This window comes from Schistocerca serialis, chromosome 11 (genome assembly GCF_023864345.2).
Source record: "Schistocerca serialis cubense isolate TAMUIC-IGC-003099 chromosome 11, iqSchSeri2.2, whole genome shotgun sequence".
Taxonomy (NCBI): Eukaryota; Metazoa; Arthropoda; class Insecta; order Orthoptera; family Acrididae; genus Schistocerca; species Schistocerca serialis.
Genome location: NC_064648.1, coordinates 58,028,459 through 58,055,810, shown reverse-complemented (window position 1 = coordinate 58,055,810; position 27,352 = coordinate 58,028,459). Strand labels below are relative to the sequence as shown.

At 41.5% G+C, this 27,352-nt stretch overlaps 1 protein-coding gene across 1 annotated transcript in view; it reads left to right on the top strand.

Annotated features, from left to right (window-relative positions):
• The window catches only part of LOC126426434 (uncharacterized), a 48,152-nt gene that overhangs the window by 595 nt on the left and 20,205 nt on the right, over positions 1-27,352 (top strand). The window contains exon 2 of the mRNA XM_050088351.1: positions 19,606-19,745. Within this exon, the coding sequence (XP_049944308.1) occupies positions 19,606-19,745 (140 nt within the window). The remainder of the gene's footprint in view (positions 1-19,605; positions 19,746-27,352) is intronic.

The window sequence follows — 27,352 nt, the reverse complement described above, 5'->3', positions numbered from 1 at the left end:
TTGGCAGAGTGGCCTTTATTGTCGGAGACCTACTGTATGCCTACCTCTTATGCATCTTCACAGAAGGAAAGGGAACTTCTAGAGGGGAGTCTCAAAATGCCACCTGGACTGTCGAACAGTGGGCCTCTGTTGCTTTCACTGATGGTCCCAGTTTAGTCTGGAGAGTGATTCTCATTGGATTCACATCTGGAGGGAACATGGAACACGATTTTGGCACCCAAACATTGTGGAAGGAGACCGATATTGAGGAGGATCCCTAATCGAGTGGGCAGGGATTATGTTTACCACTCAAACCCCTCTTCATGAAATTGTATGGGTTAATTGGCAAGGATTAACTGCTGTCAGGTATCATGACAAGATCTTGGGACCTCACCTGCAGTTGTTGCAGGGTACTTTGTGCCCACACTTCATATTGATGGATGTCAATGCTTGACCCCCATAGAGACAGCTGGTTGATGTTTTCTTGGAAACAGTATTGCACGCATGGTTGGCCTGCTCACGCTCCCAATTTGAATCCCATAGAGCATATCTGTGATGCACCATGGAGATGGCTTGCCTCACATCAGCATCCGTCAACCAGTCTCCAAGACTGTGAGCAGCTCTGCGGGAAGAATGGCCATTATTGCCTCAATAGGTGACTGATGATATTCACAGCATGCCCCATCATTATCAGGCCTGTATTGCTGCCAGAGGTGGTCACACCCCATACTGAGCACATTAACCAGTTGTCTGAATGTTTGTGCAAATCCGTTAAGTTGGAAAAAAAGAACAACATTTTTGTCTACAATTACACATGTTGTTTACAGTCTGCATTCTTAAATTGTTTCTACTTTACTATCACATGCTTACAATGTTTTGTGGCAAAATAATTGCAACCTAGCAAAATTTCCATTTGTTGTTTTAATTTTGGACACCGGTGTATTTGCACCAACATTTTAATGACAGTGATTAAAACATTCCCTATTTCTAGCATTCTATCTGTCTATTTGTAAGAAATTCTCTGCTAGGTCTGTGGACTCTCAGATAAAGTTCAGAGATTAAAGTAAAAGTTGTGAAAGACATATTAATAGATGCTTGTGCTTCAATGTCTCCAATTGCCATTCATATCCTAACAAATGTTCAGTAGAAACAATAACACTATATAGACTCCAGCTAATAGTTTAAGCTTGGGCATTAAATACTGTACTACAGTGTGCATTCAAGATAATGATCTTTTTCATAAACATTATTTTTGAAAGCAGCATTATTCAGTTTTCTTATATGTGGATCTTTTCTATGGCAAATAGGTTCGTGATCCTCTGTAAGCCTACTGCAATATCTCTCTTGTATAATGTACTCTTCAAAACTCTGAAGGCAGGATGTGACTCATCATTACATACCATGTTTTACAGACTATAAAATGCACCTTAATTTTTAAGCAGTTTTTAAGATAACATTTTTACCGTTTTTATTATTAGATTGAAAAGCCAGACAGAAAAAGAATTCCTAGTGTATAAAACTGAACTAGCCATTTAAAATCCCCAAAAATCATCATCTGAACTTTCTTCATCCTCACCATCGTTATCATTTTTTTTTTCCCTTCATATATAAGATGGTCCTCACTGACATTGAGAGTGCTACTTGTGTTGCACTTGGAAGACTTAGCAATAATATCTTCTCTCACTCTAGATGGTGACTCTTTTATCCATTGACATACTTGTTTGATTGTAGGTCATTTTAAAACTACCTCCAGTTATGAATTCGTGTTGGGGTTCATGCATCATCCATTTGTTCCTATCCTCTCCCATACATACTTTAAATGATTTATTTATCAAGACATAAAGCGGTTGCAAATTTAAAGTAGGTCCTCCCAGAGTACCAAGGTTTGTCTGACTTGATTTCTCTTTCACAGAATTTTTTAAATGACTGCTAAACTAATGTAGCACAAGAAGAGAACTCTTCAATGAAGCACCATTCCTTTTCTCCCACAGTCTGTTAGTCCATAGTTCCATACCATCCTTGTCCATTCAACCCCTGTCATGTGTGTGGACAATACCACCTGGTGGTACTTCAGACGGTTTTTGCATTATTTTGTGTTTGAAAATGATCATTTGTTTAAGCTTAGTACCATCAGCACAACATGAAAGGATAACAGTGCAGTGTATTTTTTCACATCCACTTGCTTTTATAGTTACACTTTTAGTACCTTTCATGGCAATAGTTTTGTTACTTGGCACATCAAATGTCGGAGCAGTTTCATCTATATAGGCTATCTGGCTTAGTTCCACACTGGTTTTCTTTCAGTGCTGAATAATAAAGCAATGGAAAGCTATTTTCTTTCCATACTCTTGTGGTATTTTCTGAGATATGTAGATTTTGTTTATACACTAAGTCCATGACACCTCATAAACTTAGCACCAATCAACTTCACTGCAGTGCTAGCTTACAAGTGTGTATTTGAATCATTTTTGTGTTAATCTCATTGTCATTTTGCCAGTGTCCTTCAATCCATTTCAATACATCATCTTCTAGTTCTTTACTAACTCGTCAGCCATGAACTGTATTTTCTGTTGGTGGAGGGCCAAAATACTGCTCAGCTGCTCTGTTTCCATGTTCTTCTGCATATGCTATTACATTCTATTTATAAACCACATGAATACCTTTAATTTTTTCCATTATGAAACTAGCTACTAACAAAAATATTGTACTGTTACCGGTACCACAAGTCACTTTCAATTCAAGGTCACTGGCATCATAGACTGCAATGATGGGTCACTGGCTAGACAGTGTTCTGGGTTTGTGATGGCATTCCAGGAGGGAGATAGTGTCAGCAAGCTTGTAAATCCCCAAAACTCATGTTATTTGCATCGGTGCACTGTTGCTGTCAATTGAATCCAATGCTGCCAGATAGAGGTAGGTTTCCTACAGCATTGAATATATGGTCATTTTTAAGAGAGCAGGAATTTTAAATCAAACACTGGACATTTTTATATTAATTTTGAGTACAAGGCCCATAAAATATGATACTGGCTTTTCCATGTGGCTGTTCATACCCAAATTCTGTCACTGTCATGGTTCTCAGTAATTTACAATCTTCTCTCTTTCTCTACCACCCTATTTATTGACATCCGACTCTCATTTTGATATGTTTTTATATAATATTTTATAGTAATTCCCCCCCCCCCCTCCCATATCACTCTCTCCTTAATCTGAAGCTTATTAATTCACATGCATTTTTACAGTTTGTATAGATATCTTCAACTCCCAGCCTTTATGTCAAGAGCAGATTGTGATATCAGCCAACTAGGTATTGAAGAAAGATCATGTAGACAGCCAAAATGTGAAAGTGGCGAGCACAATATCAGTCCATAGAAGACATCAGGTGAAAATCGTGGTTTACATGGACTGACAAGAAGAAGAACACAGTGGCAGGTTTCAAAGTATCAGGATTTACGAAGGCTATTACTTGGTGACAACTTCACATACTGATGTCAGTGTGAGGTTAGCAGGTCACATAAAGCTGACTACCAGATGTTGCTGGTGTAATGGTTGGTACATTCATGTGCTTATGTTGATAGCCATCTCCAGTTCAACAGCATCTCTGATTCAGAGTAGCAATTAATAGTACTGCCGAATACCAAACCTCTCCACACTATGGAGGTCGCTGGCTGGAAGCATCCTGGTGTTGACTGTTTTGATGAGTGCATGGGTGTCTGTAGTTTCAACGTCATGCTGATCCTGGATGTTTGTATCCATCGAAATGTCATCAGGGAAATTAGACCACAAGCAAGAAGGCAGCCCTGTAGGGTCTCCTCAGAAACTTTCTTGTATGGAATCTCATTGTATTGTATTGTATTGTATTGTATTTATTGGTCCAGTAAATCTTACATGTACAGTACAGCACATCAGATATTGGACAGGTCAAAGTATATCTTATAATTAAAACACTTTAGAAACTAGAAAATTATGTTCACAAAATTTTACAGCACTTCATATACTGGGCAAGTCAATGTGTAAGTTATAATTAAACCACATTAGAAACTTGAAGTTTACAACTGAATACATGTATAAGCCAATATTAACGATTAAAGTATTTGCATGATCCTCACTTAAGCTCTAAGGATTTTTGAGGAACTCTTCTACACTATGAACTGACATGTACACTAGAGAATTACATTCACAGAATTTTGCTTCATATACTGGGAGCAATTGACAGGAATGGGGGAAATAAATACAGTAGAAGAAGAATGGGTAGCTTTGAGGGATGAAGTAGTGAAGGCAGCAGAGGATCATGTAGGTAAAAAGACGAGGGCTAGTAGAAATCCTTGGGTAACAGAAGAAATATTGAATTTAATTGATGAAAGGAGAAAATATAAAAATGCAGTAAGTGAAACAGGCAAAAAGGAATACAAACGTCTCAAAAATGAGATCGTCAGGAAGTGCAAAATGGCTAAGCAGGGATGGCTAGAGGACAAATGTAAGGATGTAGAGGCCTCTCTCACTAGGGGTAAGATAGATACCGCCTACAGGAAAATTAAAGAGACCTTTGGAGATAAGAGAACGACTTGTATGAATATCAAGAGCTCAGATGAAAACCCAGTTCTAAGCAAAGAAGGGAAAGCAGAAAGGTGGAAGGAGTATATAGAGGGTCTATACAAGGGCGATGTACTTGAGGACAATATTATGGAAATGGAAGAGGATGTAGATGAAGATGAAATGGGAGATATGATACTGCGTGAAGAGTTTGACAGAGCACTGAAAGACCTGAGTCGAAACAAAGCCCCCGGAGTAGACAATATTCCATTGGAACTACTGACGGCCGTGGGAGAGCCAGTCCTGACAAAACTCTACCATCTGGTGAGGAAGATGTATGAGACAGGCGAAATACCCTCAGACTTCAAGAAGAATATAATAATTCCAATCCCAAAGAAAGCAGGTGTTGACAGATGTGAAAATTACCGAACTATCAGCTTAATAAGTCACAGCTGCAAAATACTAACACGAATTCTTTACAGACGAATGGAAAAACTAGTAGAAGCCAACCTCGGGGAAGATCAGTTTGGATTCCGTAGAAACACTGGAACACGTGAGGCAATACTGACCTTACGACTTATCTTAGAAGAAAGATTAAGGAAAGGCAAACCTACGTTTCTAGCATTTGTAGACTTAGAGAAAGCTTTTGACAATATTGACTGGAATACTCTCTTTCAAATTCTAAAGGTGGCAGGGGTAAAATACAGGGAGCGAAAGGCTATTTACAATTTGTACAGAAACCAGATGGCAGTTATAAGAGTCGAGGGACATGAAAGGGAAGCAGTGGTTGGGAAGGGAGTAAGACAGGGTTGTAGCCTCTCCCCGATGTTGTTCAATCTGTATATTGAGCAAGCAGTAAAGGAAACAAAAGAAAAATTCGGAGTAGGTATTAAAATTCATGGAGAAGAAATAAAAACTTTGAGGTTCGCCGATGACATTGTAATTCTGTCAGAGACAGCAAAGGACTTGGAAGAGCAGTTGAATGGAATGGACAGTGTCTTGAAAGGAGGATATAAGATGAACATCAACAAAAGCAAAACAAGGATAATGGAATGTAGTCTAATTAAGTCGGGTGATGCTGAGGGAATTAGATTAGGAAATGAGGCACTTAAAGTAGTAAAGGAGTTTTGCTATTTGGGGAGCAAAATAACTGATGATGGTCGAAGTAGAGAGGATATAAAATGTAGGCTGGCAATGGCAAGGAAAGCGTTTCTGAAGAAGAGAAATTTGTTAACATCCAGTATTGATTTAAGTGTCAGGAAGTCATTTCTGAAAGTATTTGTATGGAGTGTAGCCATGTATGGAAGTGAAACATGGACGATAAATAGTTTGGACAAGAAGAGAATAGAAGCTTTCGAAATGTGGTGCTACAGAAGAATGCTGAAGATTAGATGGGTAGATCACATAACTAATGAGGAAGTATTGAATAGGATTGGGGAGAAGAGAAGTTTGTGGCACAACTTGACCAGAAGAAGGGATCGGTTGGTAGGACATGTTCTGAGGCATCAAGGGATCACCAATTTAGTATTGGAGGGCAGCGTGGAGGGTAAAAATCGTAAAGGGAGACCAAGAGATGAATACACTAAGCAGATTCAGAAGGATGTAGGTTGCAGTAGGTACTGGGAGATGAAGAAGCTTGCACAGGATAGAGTAGCATGGAGAGCTGCATCAAACCAGTCTCAGGACTGAAGACCACAACAACAACAACATACTGGGCAAGTCGCTATACAACTTATACTTGAACCCCATTATAAACTTGAGAATTACATCTGAATGTATTTATAGGCCAATATTAATGGTTACAGTATTTGCATAATCATCACTTAGACTCTCGAGGATTTTGGAGGAACTCTTCCACACTATAAAAGCAATGTGTCAACAGATATTCTTTTAATGCTGCTTTAAAACTTTTTACATCTGTCATTACTTTAATTTCTCTTGGCAATTTATTGTAGATAATTTTTCCATGGTGTAATGTTCCTTTTTGGCACAAACTGGTTTTTGTATGGAGTACATGAAAGTCAGTTTTCTGTCTTGTATTATGATGATGAACATTTTCATTTTTGGGGAGGATACTAGGATTTGTTATTGTATATTTCTTTATAAACATTGCACTTTCAAATAGGAAAATACACGGAAGGGGAAGAATCCCCATCCTTTTAAATAATGGTCTACATGGTTTGTTCCTTTTTATTCCAGCCATGATTCTCACTATTCTTTTTTGCATCCTGAAGAGTTTTAGGCAGGATGGCGAGTTACCCCAAAAAGTGATCCCATATTTTAGGACAGAATGTATATTAGAATAGTAAACTGTCATTAGACAGTCCTTATGACAGCAGTTTTCTAGCACTCTCATTAAATAACACATGGTACTTAGCTTCTTTAATATGTTGTCAATGTGAGTTTCCCATCTAAGATTATCCTGTAGCCAGACCCCCAGAAATTTTGTATTAGGCACACTTGCAATATCCGTGTCTGACATCTGAATTTTTATATCCTCTTCAATGTTTCTCTTGATATTATGAAAATTTAATGCTACTGTTTTGCTTTTATTTATTATTAGTTTGTTTTGGTTGAACCAGTTTACAACATTTGTTAATGCTTCAGACAGTCTTGTCTGTAGTATCTCTGCAGTCTTCCCGCTGACTAATATGCTTGTGTCATCTGCAAACTGGATAGTGCTATGGTACTGGTTGGCTGATGTTAGGTCATTTATATATATCAAAAATAGGATAGGGCCCAGTACCGAGCCCTGCGGTACTCCATATTTTACTGCTTTATAATCAGAATAGTGTCTTGTTGATTTATTTTCTTTGTGAAAATGTATTTCTACTACTTGCTTGCGGTCAGTAAGATATGATCTAAGCCAGCTGTTAGGCATACCTCTGATACCAATTCTTTCAAGCTTCTGCAGCAATAGAGTGTGGTCTATGATGTCAAAAGCCTTAGACAGATCAAGGCATATGCCAGTTACTTTTTGTCCACTATCAATTTTTTCGAGTACTTCACCCAGAAATTCATATATTGCTGTTTCTGTTGATCGGCCTTTCCGGAAGCCATGTTGGGTTGTGGATAATATTTTGCACTTTTCTAGTAAATCTAGCAACCTCTTATGAAAAATTTTTTCTAGTATTTTAGAAAATGTAGATAGCAAGGCAATAGGTCTATAATTGGCTATGTCTTCTTTCTTACCCTTTTTGAACAGTGGTTTTAGTTTCACTGTCTTTAAGCAGGAAGGAAAGACTCCATTTGTTAATGAACTGTTGAAAATGTGGGCTAATGGTATTGCAATGAGGTCCCCCACATTTTTAATAACATAATCTGGAATCTCATCCACACCTGTTGAAAATTTTGTTTTTAACTCTCTTATTGATAGTATAATTTCCTTAGGGTTGGTTGGAGTAAGAAATAGAGAGTTGCAGTTTCTATTTTGATTGGATGGTGTTGTAGCAGGATTTTTATTTGAAGATTTTATGTCAGATAGTAATTTTTCACTAATATTTGCAAAGTATGTATTAAAAGCATTGGCTACTTCTTCTGGATTTGTAATTTTTTTGCCATCTTGGATTACCTGGAGATTTACATTTTGGGAGGTCTCGTTTCCTACTTGTTCTCTGACTATCTTCCACATGGCTTTCATTTTGTTCCTGGCCATTTTTATATGGTGATCATTTGTTGTTTTTTTAGATTCTTTTATGACTTTGTGAAGCACTCTCTTATAATTCTTGAAATGCACCAGAAATTCTTCTGTAACATTTTGTGTTTTTGAGATTTCATAAAGTCTCCTCTTTTCAGCACATGATATTTTAATGCCTTTCGTCAGCCATGTAACATTTCTTTTTTTAGTTTTTAATGTTTGGTTTTTAACTGGAAAAGAAATATTGAAATAATGGGAGAATATTTCCATGAACATGTCAAACTTTTTACATGTGTCCTCATAGTTGTCTATATCATTCCATGTTTCTTTTTTCAGTAAGTGCCTTAAGTGTTCTAGGTTGTGCTTGCTAAAATTTCTACCTTTTCTTGTCATTTGTTGTTCAGTATTTCCTGCAGTGTCTACTGGGAATTCAATAAACTGTGCATAATGATCACTGAAACCCGTATTCATATTTCCAGATTTGTATAAATATTTATCTGTATTTATTAGTATCTGATCTATAGCATTTCTGTTATAGGTGCCACCAATAGTATGTAGTGTTATCAGTTATGATAAGGATGCTAGGTCAGCATTGTCTATGAAGTCAGGTTTTACCTTGGAACATTTGGTTAGTGATGCCACTGTGACAGTAGCTTCTTTCTCCTGGTAGTGCAACTGCTCTCATTGGTTCACATTATCTACTACTACTAGAGGTCAGCCAGATGATCTGCCAAACAAATGTGCCCATATTTGTGTTCTGAGTCAGAAAGCTGTTTGGAGTGCTGGATGGGAGTGGTACTGAAGCTGGAGGAAATGTAGTAATATTATTGGATGTCCTCCATAAAGCATATTTGGCTACTTTTTTTACATTTATTGATGGTATCTACAATGTGCTAAGGAATAGGTTTAATGCTGCTCCTGTTTGTACCAGAACAAATTTCCTTCTTGCATTCTTCTGTCCCTTCATACTAGGCGTTCCATTCTACTTTTACATCTTCATCAGCTAATCTCATTCAGTAACAAAAATGCTTAATTTTATTAGCTATGATTTTCCTTGTTCACCTGTTAGAATAGAATAAATTATTTAAAGTATTGTGACAGTCTAGAAATTATTGACAGGAAAGATATAATGAATTTTATTTAATAAGAGATGAGACAGTTGATGACAGGCATTGATGTCCTCTTTGTTTATCCTTTTTTATAATATATTTGTGTGCTGTTTACAGCTTTTGTGGCTGTTTCTCATAATCTAGCCTTTCCTTTTTAAGTAACATTGTAGTTTCATCAATATTGCAGATTTTCTCAGAAAACCCCCACATACCCTGAAGCAGAGGAAGAAACTGGCCTAAATAGACAAAACCCTATCACAAAATAACAAAAAAATGGATTTATTTGATGAAAATAGCAGGGTATTATGTTTAAGATCTTGGTGTCTGCATGCTTTCATAATAAATGTTTTAGATTTATCGTATTAGTTTCATTGAGACCATTGTAATCCATTCCTTCAAAAAAATTCATTTCAGTAGTACACTCAAATAGTGATTTTTCCTTTTGTTTTTAAGTACATCTTCACTCACCTGTCATCTTGCTGTGTCTTTAATTTATGCAACTCTGTGGTCCAAAACACTCTTACTTATGTTAGCATTTATTTGTATGCCCACCTTTGTCAACATCTATGCCTACAATACAACTTCATTTTTGTAGGCAGTCAGGTGGATTATTCTCTCTTTCATTTATCTATGCTGAGGAGCAAGGTGGTACAGTGGCCATGCAGGTTTAGATCTCCTGTGATTTCCATAATTCACTCGAGGCAAAAGGTGCAATACTTCCTTTGAAAGAGCATGGCCAGTTTCCTTCCCCATCCTTGAAGCAGTCAGAGCTTCTGACCTATCCATAATGACCTTAATGTCGATGGGATGTTAAACCCTAATCCTCATTCAATCTTTCCTTCCTTCGTCTTGCACTTATACACATCCATACAACCATTGTATCAGATGGTTTGGTTGATTTCTGTTACTTGCTGTGCCAGGTTTCATCACATATGATACAAGGTGAAGGGTGATCTCTTCTTCTGTGACCTGGCTCGTTATAGTTAGTGTTATATACAGATTTTGGTTACAGTAAAAATATGTGATTGTCTTAGTAAATTTTTGTGTATGAACCATTTGAAGACGTATATAAACTTTTCATGTATAATTTGATTTTAAGGCTGTAATTTGGATCTGTTGTACAATCGAAGATAAGCAGTTTGATGTCTTGTTAGAAGATGTTCATGTTGATGATGTATTTATGCTTACTGGCCATCACACAGAAAGCTCTGATGGCCTCATACTTACGAAACAACCACCTGCACTTGTCACAGAATTGATCATCAGTTACCTTTTTGCAAGGTAGCCTCTACTGATTGAGGAGAAATTGACTGTGGAATGCCTATTAAATATTGATTTTGAAGCACTTTCAGACTACTTTTCACAATTTTGAAACTTTAACGATACAGGACAGAAGATGGAAGTGTGTATCCTAGATTGTACAACTTTTCTTTACAATTTCCTGTTTTCTGCCTTTCTGTTTTCCTGACTAGCAACCTAGCAAGCTTGTGCTCTTTCAGTTAAACCTGATGAATGTCCTGCAGTAACTCCCGTCCCTCAATGTGTTAATTTAACCACCTACATCTACCTCCATATGTACATCTGCATCAGTTCTCCCTCTGTATTAAGTTTGGCAGAGAGTTCGTAGTGTACCAGTACCATACCCCACCCGTACCCCCATCCCCTCCTCCACTCTATCCCTCTATACTATGTGGAAGAATAATTTCTGTAGTTGTTGCATTGTAGTCATTATGTGAGATGTATGTTGGAGGAAATAGTATTTATCTTAGCTCCTCCTGAAATAGGACCTCTCAGAATTTTGTAAGATAAAATGCTCTGTGCTGCACATAGTCTGTCTTGTAGCATCTCCCACTCCAGTTTTTGCAGCATTTTTGCAACGAACTCAAGCAGCTAAGCAAATGTGTGATGAAGTGTGCAGTTCTGTTTCGAATCTTTACTATGTGTACCACTAAAACAATTTTTTAAAGTGCTGTATTTGACAAACAGTATTCAGGAATTGACTGGCAAGGATTTTGCAAGTGATCTCATTCATAGGTGAATTAAACTTCTTTAGCGTTCTTATAATACTCATGAATTCTGCTCTCTGCCTTCCCTGTGACAAGATTTGTGTGGTGGTCTACCTTAAATCACCCAGACAGGAACTCTGATATGCTCGAAGACTGAGGCTAATTGTTGTGAAAAGAAAATTGTGTATTGGGTAATAAAATGTTTTTGTATCAGTTAGTACATCACATATGTTCTACAGATTCCCTTTCAGGCTTCGTTTCTTAAACACTAACATATATATTTTGCACAATGTGACATACTCTTTTGGTGCAGTTGTTTTCTGATGTTTATACGTAGTTGTAGTTCTGGTTTATTATATGGAGCCAACAGTTATTTCCATCGTGTAGCCCATGAACAGTGACACAAAATTTAATCAATGACCTATTCAGTGCTTAAGCCAGGCTTTGGTGCACAGTGGAAATACATGTGCAATCTCCAGTGTGTTTTATGCTGGTGCTGCCTCCTAACTTGTAAAGATTTATAAAAGACTTTCATTCAAGCTGAGTGAGTTATGTAAAGTGTTTAACTTGAACTGGAATCATGCATTAAACCAGGAAAGAAATGATTGTCAGTCTCTTTCAGGCATACGGGAACACCAAAAATACAACATATTACCATGCCTAATACAGTGTAGAAAAATCATTGCCATTCAAAGTAGCTTCCATTTGTCTCAGTATGGATAAATGCAGGTCCCGCATGGCTTTCAAGGGAATTTTATACCATTCTACCAGCAAAATAGTGGCAAGTTGAGGTATCAATGATGGAGGTTGATAGTGATCACACACCCTTTTCACTGAAGTAGACTAGAAAGGCTCATATTGAGATCTGGTGATTGTGGCAAATAACAGAGAAGGAACAATTTCTCCTCATGATCACAAAATCAGTCCTGGATGACACGAGCTTTGTGAACAGAAGGCCCTATTGCCATGGAACACATCACCACCATTAGGGAACAAATCCCAGAATCATGACATGGACCTGATGAGCCGATATGGTCTCACAATCCTTGGCATTAATGTGACCTTGCAGAGTAACGATGGGGCCCATGGAAACCACAATATAGCTGCCAAATTATCACAGAACTTCTGCCATGTTTCACTCTTGGATTGGAAACTGATCTGTATCGCTGATTTCTGGTTTTGGATTTCCAGCTCGCCCTTCGGTTTCCAGCTTATGGAGCTCCCTTTATGTTGTTCCAACTGTGACATTCAACTCAGCAATGGCTTTTTCCAACTGTCATTATCCTATTTTTCATCACATCCCCCTTTGATGATGGACCATCATGACCACTCAACACACACTTTCATCAGCATTGTGACAGCAGATGATGTTTTCCCACTTTCCTGGTTTGTGGTGTGAATCTTCAATACAGTACCTCTTGAAACACCAAACTCTTTGGCTATCTTGGTTACAGAAGCACCCACCATATGAGCACCACTAATTTGATATGTTCGAATGCACTGAGCTCTTGCATAATGCAAGTACAACTACACAGAACACTGTTCTGACCAAGAGTGGAGCTTTGCGCAGAGCAGTTTGTGGTCAAACTGCAGGCTTGGCTAGCATTGAAATTTATGTTTAGGCTTGCATTTCATGTAGTATTTCCATATTTGTGTGCAACCCCTGTATTTGAAGATTTTGTTCAAAAGCAATGACGCTGATGGCACTGCTACTTGTACACTCTGAATGTCTTCCACAAACTTCCTGTAGATGCATGCAGAATTGTAGTAATAATTAATTTCATTCACCCCTGTTACTTGTGACATTAGTTTGATGTTGCAACAGGCAATACATGAAATTACATTTCACTAACCATTCTGATCAGTTGCCTTGCAGAAGTAGTTGTTGGTGCAGTATTTTAAACATGAACATAAGAAGCAAATTAACTGTACAATGAATGAGAGTTTCTTTGATTTAAACAAATACAAACTGACCTGCCCATCATGATGTACTTCAAACCATGTTGCATAACTAAACATTAGAATGTCCAGGTTGGAATATCAACAACATTGTAAAAAAGATAGATTGATACTCACCATAAAGACGACATGTTGAGTTGCAGACAAGCACAATGAAAGATTGCTACAAATAAGCTTCCGGCCAAAGTCATCTTCAGAAAAGAAAAACAAAAATTTACACACATTCACACAAGCAAATCCACCTATCACACACTTGACTGCTATCTCCAACCACTTCAGCCAGCATGGAACTGAAACACATTGAATGGGAGCAACAATCTGAAGCCGGATGGGGAACAAATAGCAGGGTACTCGTGAGGAAGAGGAATCAGCACTGCTTGGTGGAGCATCCAGAAACAACAGGTGCAGAACAGGGCTGCCAGGCACAGCATCAGTAGTCTGTGGGGGAGGGTGGTGGTGTGGGGGAGGGGGGGGGGGTCAGTATTGGTAAGCAGAAAGGAGAAAAGATGAGCATAAAAGCAGAAAAGACCAATGGGTGCACCTCAGAGAGCAGCCCATAGTGAAGGTGAGGGGAGTTTGGTAGAGTGTGTGAGGACAATAGGTTACTGTAGGTTTAAGCTGGGATGATTTCAAGAATAGAGAATATATTGTAAGGATAACAACATCTGAACACTTCAGAAAAGCCAGTGGTGGATGGGAGGATCCAGATGGCCCAGATTGTGAAGCAGACGTTGAAATCAAGCACTTTATGTACAGCTGCATGTTGTTGCCATAGCCACAGTTTGGCAGTGGACAATTATACTTGTGGACAGCTGATTAATAGTCAAACCAATGTCGAAAGCTGAGCAATAATTGCAGCAGAGCATGGCACCCTCCTGTACCAACCTGTTCTGGGTGGTCTAGACAGGAAACATCCCTGGATGATGTCTTCACAATCTGGACTCAGGGACAGGACACCATATCCTCATTGCTCTACAACCTCAACACATCTCCCATCCACTTCACTTGGTCCTACTCAACCAAGTGTGCTACCTTCCTGGACATTGATCCCCTCCTCACTGATGGCTACATCCACACCTCTATCCACATTAATCGCCCCAACCACCAGCAGTACCAGCATTTTGACAGCTGTCATCACTTCCACACCAAAAAATCGCTCCCTTACAGCCTGGCCACCTTGGGGATATTGTACCTGCAGTGATGGGAGCTCCCATGCCCAGTATGCTGAAGGTCTCTCAAAGGCCATCACAGACAACCACTCTCCCCCAGACCTAGTCTGCAAACAGATTTCCCAATGCCATATCTCCACAGATCCCAATCCTCCCACCATCCACAAGAACCAGCTACAAAGTGGTGCTCTTCAGCACCCAGTACTACCCCAGACTGAAACAAGTGAACCACTTCCTTTGTAAAGGCTTTGATTATCTATCATCGTGCTCGGAAATGAGAGACATCCTACTCAGTATGCTTCCGGCCCCCCATAAGTGGTGTTCCATTGTTCATCCAACCCTCACAATGTCCTAGTTTACCTACACTATGCCCAACCCCTTGGGATCATATCCCTGTGGATGATCCAGGTGCAAGACTTTCACGGTTCACCAACACAGCAATTCCTGTTCCAGTCCCACTCCATCAGAGACTGAGCCAACTGTGAAAGCAGGCATGCCATATACCAGCTCTGCTGCAATCACACAGTTTTTTTACGTTGGTATGACTACCAACCATCCATCCACCAGGATGATCGGCACCGCAAAACCGTGGCCAAAAGCAAAGTAGACCATCCTCTTATCACAACATGTAGCTGTGAATAGCATACTTGACTTCAATGACTGCTTCACAACCCTGGACACCCAAATCCACCCCTTCACCACAGGCTTTTCTGAACTGCTCTCATGGAAGTTGCCCTTACAGCATATTCCCCACTCCCGAAGACATCCTGGCCTCAGCCTACAGAAAACTACTGTAGCCACACCCTCCACACAACTGCTCCATCCCCTCTATCCTGTCACCACTTCAGAATTCGATCCCCTCACCTTCACTGTGCAATGTTCTCTGCTGGTGCATGCATCAATCTTTTCCCCTTCTCTGCTTCACTCCTTTTCATTCCCCATCACTCCCTCTGTTCTCTCACCCCACAGCCTCCCAATGCTGCATCTGCACCTTTAGTTCCTGCACGCTCCATCGAGCAGCACAAATTCCTATTCTCACAGCCATAACCTTCTACTCCTTTTCTACCTCACTCCAGGTTATTGCTCCTCGATAATTCACCAGATGATACAGCTTGAGTTACAAACAAATGCTCTTTGTGAAAATTCCTCTGGTTTTATTGCTGAGTTTTTGTCCACATTGTGTCATACAGTCGAGAAGCAAAAAAAGGGCATAAGGAGAATGTTGTTTCAAAATTCTTTTTCAAACATGTGCGTACTTGGACATAAAAGTGCAATGCATTATTCCTTTGTGTATCAGCTAGGCTTATGATACACAGTATCATCATACCTGAATTCAGCACAATTACTCTTTTCTCGGAGATGATACAGACACAGGACCTCCGAGGCTACAACCACAGATGAAAGCTTCAAGGAAGTAAATGATGTGAAAATATTCAGTTCGGAAGTCAAAGTTTGTGGAGTAGCTGTTGGCACAGGCATGTCGCCGCGCGGGATTAGCTGAGCGGTCGTAGGCGCTGCAGTCAGGGACTGTGCGGCTGGTCCCGGCGGAGGTTCGAGTCCTCCCTCGGGCATGGGTGTGTGTGTTTGTCCTTAGGATAATTTAGGTTAAGTAGTGTGTAAGCTTAGGGACTGATGAACTTAGCAGTTAAGTCCCATAAGGTTTCACACACATTTGAACATTTTGAACACAGGCATTTCGCTACACAACTCACTCACACTTGGCTACTGTCTCCATCCTCTGGGACCTGACTGTGAAATGCCCCTGTGTCTTGTATGCAGCAGTCTGGGGTGTGTGGTGAGCGTAAGAGGAGAGATAATGGTACAGGAGAGGGGGAAAGTGTTGTGCAGCTCGTGAGAACATGCAGGTGCATGCATGTGGGAACAGGATGGGATGCTGGGTGCAGAGTCGGAAGGCTGTGCTGGGGAAACTGGGGATCGTCAGAGGGGAGGCCTTACTGCTATTGAATACTACCTTTCCCAATGCCTGAGTGACTCCTTAAAGGAATATTGAAATTACTGCAACCAGTTGCCTTTTGTTTTGTTCTTTAATTTTTTTTTAACTATGCCATTACCAGTTTTGAACTGCCTAGTGATTCATCATCAGATGGCACATATATTAATTGTCTGCAGCAGTGTGGGAGTCATGTAAAATGATTTATCATCAATAATTGTACTGCACTTTACACACTTAGCAGAGGTAACACATTCCACATGCTTTACAAAACACCTACATCCAACCAACAGATACTAATTGCTCTATATAACATCCATCCTGCTGCAGAAAATTAATATATCCACCATCTGATGATGACTCACTAGGCAGTTCTAAACCAGTAATAAAGAAACTGAAGAACAAAACAAAAGGTGACTGTTGCAGTAATTTCAAGAAACCTTTATTTATCACACACACAGTGTTTCTCATCTGTAATAGACAAAAGTTCTGCAGCCTCCTTCATGGTCACCATGACCAACTATATCCTCACCCACAATTACTTCTTATTTGAAGGCATCATGTACAATTAAATCCATGGTACAGCAGTGGCACCACATAACACCATCCTGTACCACCCTGTTCATGGACCATCTAGAGAAATCCTCCATAATCACCCAGAATCCCCGACTCCTCATGTGGTTCAGATTGACTGATGACATCTTTGTAATCTGGATGGGGGATGAGTACACTTTATTGATGTTCCTCCAGAAGATCAACACTTTCTTCCTCATTCACTTCATGTGGTCACCCTCATCTCAACTAACCACCTTCCTCAATGTTGACCTCCAACTTAAGACTAATTACGTCAGTACCTCTGTTCACATCAGACCTACCAACCAGCAATAATACCTCCTCTTTGACAGCATACACCCATTCCATATCAAGAAGCCCCTTCCATATAGCCAAGCCACATGCAGTTGTCACATCCGTAGTGATGATCAGTCTCTCTCCAAAAATGCGAAGGCTGCACACAGACCGAAATTACCCTTCTATCCTAGTTCAGAAACAGATTACCCTTGCCTTGTCTCTCCATACACTTACCATTTCTCACATATCCAATGGCCGGCCACAAAGGAGCACTCTCCTCATGGCTCAGCACCACCCAGGACTGGAGCAACAGAACTATGTTCTATGCCGGGGTTCGACTACCTCTCACCCTGAAATGAGGAATCTCTGACTTAATATCCATGGTTGCTGAACATGCTGCCCAGCACAGTGTACTTCCCATCAGTGACAGCTTCACAGCCTGTGCCATCTGGATCCTTCCTACCAGCACCAGCTTTTCTGAACTGGGTTAGTGGCAAATCTCTCTACATCATATTCATTATTCTTGTAACCTCACTGCCCTCAACCTTTGCTTGTCATTGTCCTGCCCTTGCCTATTCCCTTTTCTGCTCCTATTCCAGCACCACACATTCCACCACTGCACATATAGTCTTTTTCCTTTACTCCCTGTCTCCTCTCTCCTCTATCCTCTCCCTCTCCCCCACCCCTCCAACACATCCTCTTGACTCTGCACTTAGCAGCCCATCCTGTCCCCACCATGTCCCTGCATGTTCTCACCAGCACATCATCATCTTCCTCCCACTGCTATCCTGATATCCCTTCCACTCCCCACCTCATGTCTTCTCCTTCCCACCACCATCCTCCCAAGAGTGCTGCATTTGTCAGATACAGGAAGAGCTTGGAGCTGGACCCCAGCAGTGGGAGACAGTGCCACCTGTGTGTGAGATGCTTGCGTGAAAGCATGTGTGTGTGTGTGTGTGTGTGTGTGTGTGTGTGTGTGTGTGTGTGTGTGTGTGTGTGTGTGTGTAGCACTTGTTGACTGAAAACTTAACTTCATTGTGCCTGTCTGCAAGTCAGTTTCATAAATATTATTTTCCATTGTTTGGTAATTAGTAGTGAGCTATGTTTTACATGGAAAATTGACTATAGGTCTGAGCCTCATTGAAGTGAAAGGTTATGATAGTTCCATAGCACAGCAGATCTAGTCAGAAGTTTTTGGAAGCCACATTCAGTCATTTGTCATTTCACTTCCCACATACCACACAGTGTGTAATACAGGCATCACATAGTATAAAACATGCAAAATTCCTGATAACCAAGAAGCAACTATTTGTAATTATCTTGTTGCTTCCTGATTATAACATACAAAGTGTATATTAAGACAATCTTTGGGACACAAGACAACAGTACTTACCATGATTCAGCTTGGTTTTTTCTCCAGAAAATTTTTTAAGTCTATTTATGACATAAATTTTTAATAACTGTGTCATCTAACATGTGTTGGCTCTCTCTCAGCTTGACTGTTTTGCCTGTATAGTGGAGACTGTATGTCTTCTCACAGTGTTTCTAATCATGTACTGCAGAGCAGATGGCATAAGCAATACCAGTTAGAAGCTCATCGAGAATTTGACTGGTTGCTATAGTATCTGTCTAGTTCTTCATGTAATATCTTAGAACTTTCTCAATTTGGATAACACTAAAGCAGTGGATTTTATCACCATTTTCTCCATTTTCCATAGTCCCTTAGTCACTTCAAAATTCATGGTATTATGGTCTATCTATGCAACTACAGTAAATGAAAGTCACTTTGTTTTTGTGCCATATGTGGTTTTGTTCTTTTATTTATGAACTACATATGTGGACTAACAGTGCTGGAAATCTTAACACCAAACGATAATTTAATATTATAAAATTTGGTGCTACAAAAGGTGTTACTAATCTGAAGAATAAGATAAAAAAGTAGTAACATATTATAACTACTACATAGTACATTTATTTTATGTATAAAAAGAAACATATATCATGGCCACTGAAGAGGCTTCATAAACAAAAGAGGCAAAACGCACATGGCAAAAAGAAGCTTCCCTTCGTTTAGGAGCATAGGCGGAACATACCTCCACGAAAAGTGTATTTTATTTGTGATACAGAGTAATATCGCTGTAAAGATGCATAAATACCATCCCTGTGTTTCAATAAGTATTTCTGATATAAAAGGCAATAGGTTCTGAATTAAGGCCCTTCACATCCCAACAGAGCATGATCAATATTCAATGTAATCTAAAATATTACAGATAGAAGATAGTGTTATAAAAATCTGTACACCTTTATGAATTCCTCAGCTGAAAATGTCATGAAATTCCTAAGTTGTGTTGCATTTCCAAAGCACAGATAATTAATCTGCTACACTATCAGATTTTATAGTAAAAAATTACAGCTGCAACGGTGTGATGAGATTATTGTGACTGGAGCTGGTTCTGGTAGCAGCACACTGAGACTCTGTGGATATCTTCCACCAGTGCATATACATACTAGAGTTCCAAGCTCAAAATGGGATGAATTGGCATGGTTATGGAGGTAATGTAATAATGTTCTTCATTGTTTCTCCTGAAGTATCTTCTACTGGGCATTTTGTGCTTTTGGTGTTGCTTGTTATGGACTAAGTAATAGGTTCATGGCTGTTTAAGCTTTTTCTTCTTCCACTTGAATCATAACACAATACCTTCTGATTATCCATTACTCTGTTGATGGACTGATGGTGAAGTGATATGTTATAACACAGCCACCTGCCAATGCCATAGTAAAAATTATAGTTTATTATGTGTGCGTTGCTTCTTTGAAATACATGAGACTGAAGCATATCATTAATTTGATAAAATGATTGATACTAAAAATAAATAATAGTAGTAACCTTGCACTTTTGTTGTGTCATTGATATTGGGGGAATATAATCTTTTTGCTGCAGCCTCTGTGTATCCAGGTTTTGATAATGTGGAACATAACTGTGATATTCTAAATAACTGTCAAACACATGACTTTTAATTTTGATTGAAGTTTAATGAAAAAACTGGAATTGCAGTTACACTGTAACTGACTCATGTCCTACAGAAAACGGTATATTTTTGTGAACTGGTGTGGCAGACTCAGCCACCCATCTTTAAGTATATTTCTAACAGTAAAAACCGGTTCACTTATTGTTGACACTACAATTTTAATAAAGTTATAGTTTCTAAAATTAATTATGAAACAAATAGGACACAGCATTATGTACATATTGTTTACTCAATTTTTGTTTCAAATTTGCAACATAAATATTTTGATCTACCTAGAAATATTAAATCCTTAACATATAATTGCTGCTTTAAATTCTTTGCTGGCATTTATGCCTAATACAAGGTTAGATATTTTAAGGTAGCATGCTTATTCTGTAATGAAATTTCATGTGGAACTTTTTGCCAGATTAAAACTGTGTGCCAGACCAAGACTTGAGTTCAGGACCTTTGCCTTTCACGGGCAAGTGCTCCACCATCTGAGCTACCCGAGCACGATGCACGTATGGGCAGAACTGAAGCTGTGAGGACAGGGAGTGAGTCGTGCTTGGGTAGCTCAGATGGTAGAGCACTTGCCCGCAAAAGGCAAAGGTCCCGAGTTCGAGTCCGGGTCCCGCACACAGTTTTAGTCTGCCAGGAAGTTTCATATCAGTGCACACTGCAGAGTGAAAATCTCATTCTTGAAATTTCATATAAACTGATAATGTGATAATGTGTATAGAGTGAAAAGATGTGCTTTTTACGTAATTGAGTAATAATATTGTAGAGTGGACTTCACCTTTGTGGTGGGAGGAAGAGCCATTTTTTGTAGGTCATGATGACATTCAGCTCTGCACTGTGGGTATGGTTGCAGCGAAGTGGTGATTAGCAACCAAGTTGCTATCTTCTTATAAATCAAGAGCACAAAATTGTCACATGTTTATTGATCAGTTTACGGCAGTTGTGGCCCTGGTGTGCATCAAAGATGCTGATCTCAGTGTGCAGTCCTCAGAGGCACAGCCAATTTACAGTGCAAATAGGCTGTCCTGTGATAGTGGCATGCTGGTGGCTCTATCATGGGCTGCATGCTGTGACTGTTGCCAGCACTGGCAGACATGTCAGTACAATCAGCACCAGAACGTGTTCATTCAAGCCGTGGTCCCCAGCGACAGTGGCTGGCAGAGGTAGTGTGTCACTCTGGGCAAACCAGCAGCAGGAGAACATACTCACGCAAGGCAGCTAGTCACATAGGGGTGTGAACCATGGTCCCCTCCAGTATAAGACCTGCAGCTGGTGGAAGTCAGCCAGCAGGTGGCCCTCCGCCTGGAAGCCACCAGTTTGATGTTTATGGGGGCTTGTCGCCTCATTGTTTTAAAAGGCCAATGTTTCCTGTAATGTAGGGGGAGAGAAGGCTAGTGCTGCCAAGGCTGTGTGAAAAACCCAGTTGGCATTACTCCATCTTGGCTCTGTGTCCACTGTCAGCAATGTTCGTTGCAGTTGGCGGTGATGAGACTTAGATGTGAGGTAGCTTTGCCTACAGCATGGCCTGTGTAGCAACTCTTGCTCCATCAGCTCCAGCCATTATTGTGAAACAACATTTTGGCTGCTTTTTGCTAAAGTATTCTTTAGCTGCTGTTACCCAAAGAATGCTTCAGTGGCTGCTTTCCTGATGCTTCTTACATCACATTGTGATGACATCTGACATTAACTTGGTCATGCCAAGTAAATGAAGCCATTGTGCAACTACATCATTGTTTGTATTTAAGCATAACACAGAAGTCAGCAGTTAGCATAAATGAATAAATCAAGTCTTCAGAGAATTTGCAAACTTAAAAAAATTGTGGCTCAGTTTTGTACATGGTGTGGTATCAAATATTCCAATATGAGCCTCACATTCTGTTACATTACTACAAGGGTCGTTCAGTAAGTAATACCCCACACATTTTTTCTCGGAACTTATTTATTGTTAATAGTCAGAATTTGGTGACAATATAATTCAACATGCCTTGTCCATATCCTATTTTTCTACATAGTCTCCATCATGTTCTATGGCTGTATGCCAACATTGTGGGAGATTGTGTATTCCCTGCTGGTAAAAGCTCTTGTCCTGTAGGCTCGGCCATGTTTTCGTTGCACGACTTACACTCTTGTCATCTTCAAAGTGTGTTCCCCATAGAGAACCCTAAGCAGCCCAAAGAGATTGAAGTCTGAGGGTGCCAGGTCTGGACTGTAGGGTGGGCGAGGCAATGCTGTCCAACCCAATTTGGTGATGTGTTCCCACAGTCTCAGACTTGTGTGTGGCGTGCATTATCATGTTGGAGCAAGAGTTCTGCAGGATTCTTGTCCGATGGTTCTTGAGTTTTTTCAGTCTTCACATCCACAGAAATGATGTCACAGTCCCAGAAGACTGTCACTGTGACTTTTCCAGCGTGGGGGGGGGGGGGGGGTCTTGAATTTCTTCTTTTGTGGTGGATGAGGATGATGCCACTCCATGGAATGCCTTTTTGTTTCCAGCGCAAAGTGGTGCACCCAGCTTTCGCCCCTTGTAATGATCCGTGACAGAAAAGCCTTTCCGTCAGTCTCTAAACGCACCAACAATTCAAATGAAATGGCTTTTCTTTGACCCTTGTGGTCTACTGTGAGCATTCATGGAACCCATTGTGAGCACCTCTTTGAATATACAATATCATTGCAGATATACTTCCAGGGCTGACCGACAAATATAGAGACAATTGCCAAGTTGTGATGCGCCAGTCGCCATGAATAATGGCATCTGCACAATTCAGCATATCTGGAGCAGTGGCTGTGACAGGATGTCCCAAGTGTAGCTGATCATGGAGCTCTGTTTCTGCATTTTCTGAGGCTGTAACTTTATTTATACATCGCCCAACTATACTCTTATCAACTGCAGCATTGCCATACACTCCTCACAAACATTTATGGATGTTCACCATGGTTTCCTTTTCTGCATACAAGAATTCAATAACAGCATGCTGCTTGTAATGTGGGTCGCCATTTGGACACTGTAATATGGCTCTTCCATCTGTCAGAATGGTTCAAAACTTCACAGGTGCACAGAACAAACATCAAATGTGAAGCCCCAACAAAGATATTTGTCTATGTATATTAATGGATTTTTAAAAAAAATGTGGGACATTACAACCCTCATATGTCACTCCCAGTTTTAGCAAAGAACTGTATTTAATGTAAACTATGGCCCTGAGTCCATTGTAGTCATATATGGAAGACTTCAGTTGTAAGAATCTTAGTAAGAGCTCATCTGTAGTGGTAGACTGCATGTTGATTTATGAAAAATTAAAACTGTTTATACAGCCACTAACAACTCGGATTTTAAAAATGGTCCTGCAAAGTGCCAATGATGGCACTACCAGGCATGAGTGGGTGTGAGCTATAAAATAACTCAAACTCAGGAACTTTGCCTTTCGCGAGCAAGTGCTCTACCATCTGAGCTACCGAAGCACGACTCACGCCCGGTACTCACAGCTTTACTTCTGCCAGTACCTCGTCTCCTACCTTCCAAACTTTACAGAAGCTCTCCTGCGAACCTTGCAGAACTAGCACTCCTGAAAGAAAGGATATAGCGGAGACATGGCTTAGCCACAGCCTGGGGGATGTTTCCAGAATGAGATTTTCACTCTGCAGCGGAGTGTGCGCTGATATGAAACTTCCTGTCAGATTAAAACTGTGTGCCCGACCGAGACTCGAACCCGGGACCTTTGCCTTTCGCGGGCAAGTGCTCTACCATCTGAGCTACCGAAGCACGACTCACGCCCGGTACTCACAGCTTTACTTCTGCCAGTACCTCGTCTCCTACCTTCCAAACTTTACAGAAGCTCTCCTGCGAACCTTGCAGAACTAGCACTCCTGAAAGAAAGGATATAGCGGAGACATGGCTTAGCCACAGCCTGGGGGATGTTTCCAGAATGAGATTTTCACTCTGCAGCGGAATGGGCGCTAATATGAAACTTCCTGGCAGATTAAAACTATGTGCCCGACCGAGACTCGAACTCGGGACCTTTGCCTTTCGCAGGGCAAGTGCTCTACCATCTGAGCTACCGAAGCACGACTCACGCCCGGTACTCACAGCTTTACTTCTGCCAGTACCTCGTCTCCTACCTTCCAAACTTTACAGAAGCTCTCCTGCGAACCTTGCAGAACTAGCACTCCTGAAAGAAAGGATATAGCGGAGACATGGCTTAGCCACAGCCTGGGGGATGTTTCCAGAATGAGATTTTCACTCTGCAGCGGAGTGTGCGCTGATATGAAACTTCCTGGCAGATTAAAACTGTGTGCCCGACCGAGACTCGAACTCGGGACCTTTGCCTTTCGCGGGCAAGTGCTCTACCATCTGAGCTACCGAAGCACGACTCACGCCCGGTACTCACAGCTTTACTTCTGCCAGTACCTCGTCTCCTACCTTCCAAACTTTACAGAAGCTCTCCTGCGAACCTTGCAGAACTAGCACTCCTGAAAGAAAGGATATAGCGGAGACATGGCTTAGCCACAGCCTGGGGGATGTTTCCAGAATGAGATTTTCACTCTGCAGCGGAGTGTGCGCTGATATGAAACTTCCTGTCAGATTAAAACTGTGTGCCCGACCGAGACTCGAACTCGGGACCTTTGCCTTTCGCGGGCAAGTGCTCTACCATCTGAGCTACCGAAGCACGACTCACGCCCATTACTCACAGCTTTACTTCTGCCAGTACCTCGTCTCCTACCTTCCAAACTTTACAGAAGCTCTCCTGCGAACCTTGCAGAACTAGCACTCCTGAAAGAAAGGATATAGCGGAGACATGGCTTAGCCACAGCCTGGGGGATGTTTCCAGAATGAGATTTTCACTCTGCAGCGGAGTGTGCGCTGATATGAAACTTCCTGGCAGATTAAAACTGTGTGCCCGACCGAGACTCGAACTCGGGACCTTTGCCTTTCGCGGGCAAGTGCTCTACCATCTGAGCTACCGAAGCACGACTCACGCCCGGTACTCACAGCTTTACTTCTGCCAGTACCTCGTCTCCTACCTTCCAAACTTTACAGAAGCTCTTCTGCGAACCTTGCAGAACTAGCACTCCTGAAAGAAAGGATATAGCGGAGACATGGCTTAGCCACAGCCTGGGGGATGTTTCCAGAATGAGATTTTCACTCTGCAGCGGCGTGGGCGCTGATATGAAACTTCCTGGCAGATTAAAACTGTGTGCCCGACCGAGACTCGAACTCGGGACCTTTGCCTTTCGCGGGCAAGTGCTCTACCATCTGAGCTACCGAAGCACGACTTACGCCCGGTACTCACAGCTTTACTTCTGCCAGTACCTCGTCTCCTACCTTGCACACTTTACAGAAGCTCTCCTGCGAATCTTGCAGAACTAGCACTCCTGAAAGAAAGGATATAGCGGAGACGTGGCTTAGCCACAGCCTGGGGGATGTTTCCAGAATGAGATTTTCACTCTGCAGCGGAGTGTGCGCTGATATGAAACTTCCTGGCAGATTAAAACTGTGTGCCCGACCGAGACTCGAATTCGGGACCTTTGCCTTTCGCGGGCAAGTGCTCTACCATCTGAGCTACCGAAGCACGACTCACGCCCGGTACTCACAGCTTTACTTCTGCCAGTACCTCGTCTCCTACCTTCCAAACTTTACAGAAGCTCTCCTGCGAACCTTGCAGAACTAGCACTCCTGAAAGAAAGGATATAGCGGAGACATGGCTTAGCCACAGCCTGGGGGATGTTTCCAGAATGAGATTTTCACTCTGCAGCGGAGTGTGCGCTGATATGAAACTTCCTGGCAGATTAAAACTGTGTGCCCGACCGAGACTCGAACTCGGGACCTTTGCCTTTCGCGGGCAAGTGCTCTACCATCTGAGCTAACGAAGCACGACTCACGCCCGGTACTCACAGCTTTACTTCTGCCAGTACCTCGTCTCCTACCTTCCAAACTTTACAGAAGCTCTCCTGCGAACCTTGCAGAACTAGCACTCCTGAAAGAAAGGATATAGCGGAGACATGGCTTAGCCACAGCCTGGGGGATGTTTCCAGAATGAGATTTTCACTCTGCAGCGGAGTGTGCGCTGATATGAAACTTCCTGGCAGATTAAAACTGTGTGCCCGACCGAGACTCGAACTCAGGACCTTTGCCTTTTGCGGGCAAGTGCTCTGCCATCTGAGCTACCGAAGCACGACTCACGCCCGGTACTCACAGCTTTACTTCTGCCAGTACCTCGTCTCCTACCTTCCAAACTTTACAGAAGCTCTCCTGCGAACCTTGCAGAACTAGCACTCCTGAAAGAAAGGATATAGCGGAGACATGGCTTAGCCACAGCCTGGGGGATGTTTCCAGAATGAGATATTCACTCTGCAGCGGAGTGTGCGCTGATATGAAACTTCCTGGTAGATTAAAACTGTGTGCCCGACCGAGACTCGAACTCAGGACCTTTGCCTTTCGCGGGCAAGTGCTCTACCATCTGAGCTACCGAAGCACGACTCACGCCCGGTACTCACAGCTTTACTTCTGCCAGTACCTCGTCTCCTACCTTCCAAACTTTACAGAAGCTCTCCTGCGAACCTTGCAGAACTAGCACTCCTGAAAGAAAGGATATAGCGAAGACATGGCTTAGCCACAGCCTGGGGGATGTTTCCAGAATGAGATTTTCACTCTGCAGCGGAGTGTGCGCTGATATGAAACTTCCTGGCAGATTAAAACTGTGTGCCCGACCGAGACTCGAACTCGGGACCTTTGCCTTTCGCGGGCAAGTGCTCTACCATCTGAGCTACCGAAGCACGACTCACGCCCGGTACTCACAGCTTTACTTCTGCCAGTACCTCGTCTCCTACCTTCCAAACTTTACAGAAGCTCTCCTGCGAACCTTGCAGAACTAGCACTCCTGAAAGAAAGGATATAGCGAAGACATGGCTTAGCCACAGCCTGGGGGATGTTTCCAGAATGAGATTTTCACTCTGCAGCGGAGTGTGCGCTGATATGAAACTTCCTGGCAGATTAAAACTGTGTGCCCGACCGAGACTCGAACTCGGGACCTTTGCCTTTCGCGGGCAAGTGCTCTACCATCTGAGCTACCGAAGCACGACTCACGCCCGGTACTCACAGCTTTACTTCTGCCAGTACCTCGTCTCCTACCTTCCAAA